The sequence below is a fragment of the Tupaia chinensis genome, unplaced genomic scaffold, assembly GCF_000334495.1.
Source record: "Tupaia chinensis unplaced genomic scaffold, TupChi_1.0 Scaffold000211_1, whole genome shotgun sequence".
NCBI classification, from domain to species: Eukaryota; Metazoa; Chordata; class Mammalia; order Scandentia; family Tupaiidae; genus Tupaia; species Tupaia belangeri.
Genome location: NW_006159686.1, coordinates 815,144 through 817,172, shown reverse-complemented (window position 1 = coordinate 817,172; position 2,029 = coordinate 815,144). Strand labels below are relative to the sequence as shown.

The 2,029-nt window shown below is 65.5% G+C and overlaps 1 protein-coding gene across 1 annotated transcript in view; it reads left to right on the top strand.

Annotated features, from left to right (window-relative positions):
• EP400 (E1A binding protein p400) overlaps nucleotides 1-2,029 on the top strand; it is a 95,534-nt gene that overhangs the window by 38,698 nt on the left and 54,807 nt on the right. Inside the window, 1 exon segment of the mRNA XM_027771374.1 lies at nucleotides 1,212-1,398. Coding sequence (XP_027627175.1) covers nucleotides 1,212-1,398 — 187 coding nt within the window.

Sequence of the window (2,029 nt, the reverse complement as noted above, 5' to 3'; positions counted from 1 at the left end):
CCCCGCCCCCCCTCCCCCCCCTCCCCCTGCCCCTCTGCAGAGCCTCATCCCTCCCTCCCTCCCTCCCTCCCTCCCTTCTCCTGCACCTCTGCAGAGCCCCATCCCTCCCTCCCTCCTCCTGCACCTCTCTGCAGAGCCCTCCGCACCTCTGCAGAGCCCCATCCCTCCCTCCCTCCTCCTGCACCTCTCTGCAGAGCCCTCCTCCTCTTCCCTGAGACCTGGATCCTGGTCCAGCCCCCGCAGACCCCAGCCTCCACTGGCACCCTCCTGTCCTGTTAAGCCAGGCGGCCTTCATCCGTTGCCCTCCTCGGTGTCCCTTCTCTGGAACCTCTGGTGTAGCCATTCTCTGTGGTCCTCCCGACAAGGAGCGGCCGTCTTCAGTAACCCTCCCTGGGCCCCTCCTTCCCTTCCGCCTCTGCACTCCAGGCCACCCTCGCAGGGGCTGTCTCCACACTTGTCTGTGCTCCTGTGTCCGCCCACTTCTCAGGCTTACCTTGGGTGGCCATTAACTGCCGTGCCAGGTCTCCAGGTCACCTGGGTGCTGGGTCTGTAGCTGAGAGCCATGCCTGGGGCTGCCCTCAGGCACCCTGGCCGCAGCACTTCCGACCCTGGGCTCGTGGCATCTCCCAGCCCGGGCCACCCAGCTTCCCCATGGAGCTTCCCCTGGTGGTTCTGGGGTCCATTTGGGCTTCACCTCTGCTCCCTGAGTCTCTTCTGACCAGCCTCCTCCTCAGCTGCTGGACATGCCACGCTCTGCCCGGGGCCCTTGTGCAGGCTGCTCCTTCCTGGCCTGGCCCCTTGGTGCTGAGGGCTCTCTCCTCCAGCGGGCAGGAGCTGCAGCCCTGTCCGTGTGGCCCTGGCCTGCCCTGCCTCACCCGCCCCTCTGCAGGCGGCCTTCCTGTCCCACACAGGACACCTCAGCAGCCTCTCCCCGGTCCAGCCTCGACATGCCCTGTTCTTCCTGTCACAGGAGCGCTGTGTCTAGGGGAGCTGGGCTGACAGCCGGCCTTCTTCCTGGCCCTGCAGGGACAGAGTGACCCTGCGGGTGTGTGAAGGCCTGTGTGGGTTTGGACTTGGGGTGTGACGTAACTCCCTCATTTACCAACTCTGGAGAAGGCGGGCCACTCACTCAGCTGCTAGGGTAGGAGTGACCTCGGAGCCTGGAGTCGGTCTGTCCACACTGATGGTGCTGCCTCTCCCTCCACGAGCAGGACGCAGGAAGCTCTGAAGAGCGGGCACTTCGTCAGTGTCCTGAGCATCCTTATGCAGCTGCAGCGGATCTGCAACCACCCCGGGCTGATTGAGCCCCGGCTCCCTGACGCCTCCTATGTGGCAGGGCCTCTCCAGTACCGGTCGGCCTCTCTGATCCTCAGGGCCCTGGAGAGGGACTTCTGGAAAGTGAGTAGACCTGGGCAGGCCATGTTGCTGCGGAGTCTTTTCCAGGCATGTTCTGGACCACTGGCCCGAAGCAGTCGTCTTCCAGCAGGTTCTTCTCTGCTCTGGAAGCTGCTTGACCGGGCAGTGCTCAGGGTGTGCACCCTGACCTCACAGCCACCGCTGGGGGTTCCCTGAAGGGACAGCCACGTGTGGGGAGATGCGGAGGGAGGCTTGGCCAGCAGTGTGGGGATCTGGTGCGTGGCTCAGAGCAGAGCTCCATCCAGGGATGCAGCCATCCCTGTGAGCCCTGTGGTAGCTGCTGTGTGTCCGGCCTATGCCCTCCCACGCAGTGCCGTGTCGGACAGCTGTGCACAGCCGTATCTCTGGGCCAAGCACGCTCCTCCCGTCACCGTGTGTGTGGCGGGGTCTGCTGGAAGAGCCTCACGTGCACCTGCACCCAGGAGCACAGGGTGTGGTCGTTGCTACGTCCACCCACGTGGTCAGCGAGGACACCTCAGTCTGCTCCACCCCGTGGCCCGCATGCTCAGTCTGCCTCTTCGCAGGGGAGGTGGCGAGGAGGGCGGTCAGGAGCCCTGTGCACCCTGCATGCCGTGCCCTGGGCAGAGGGTTGGGTGCAGCGGCTGGCCCGCCG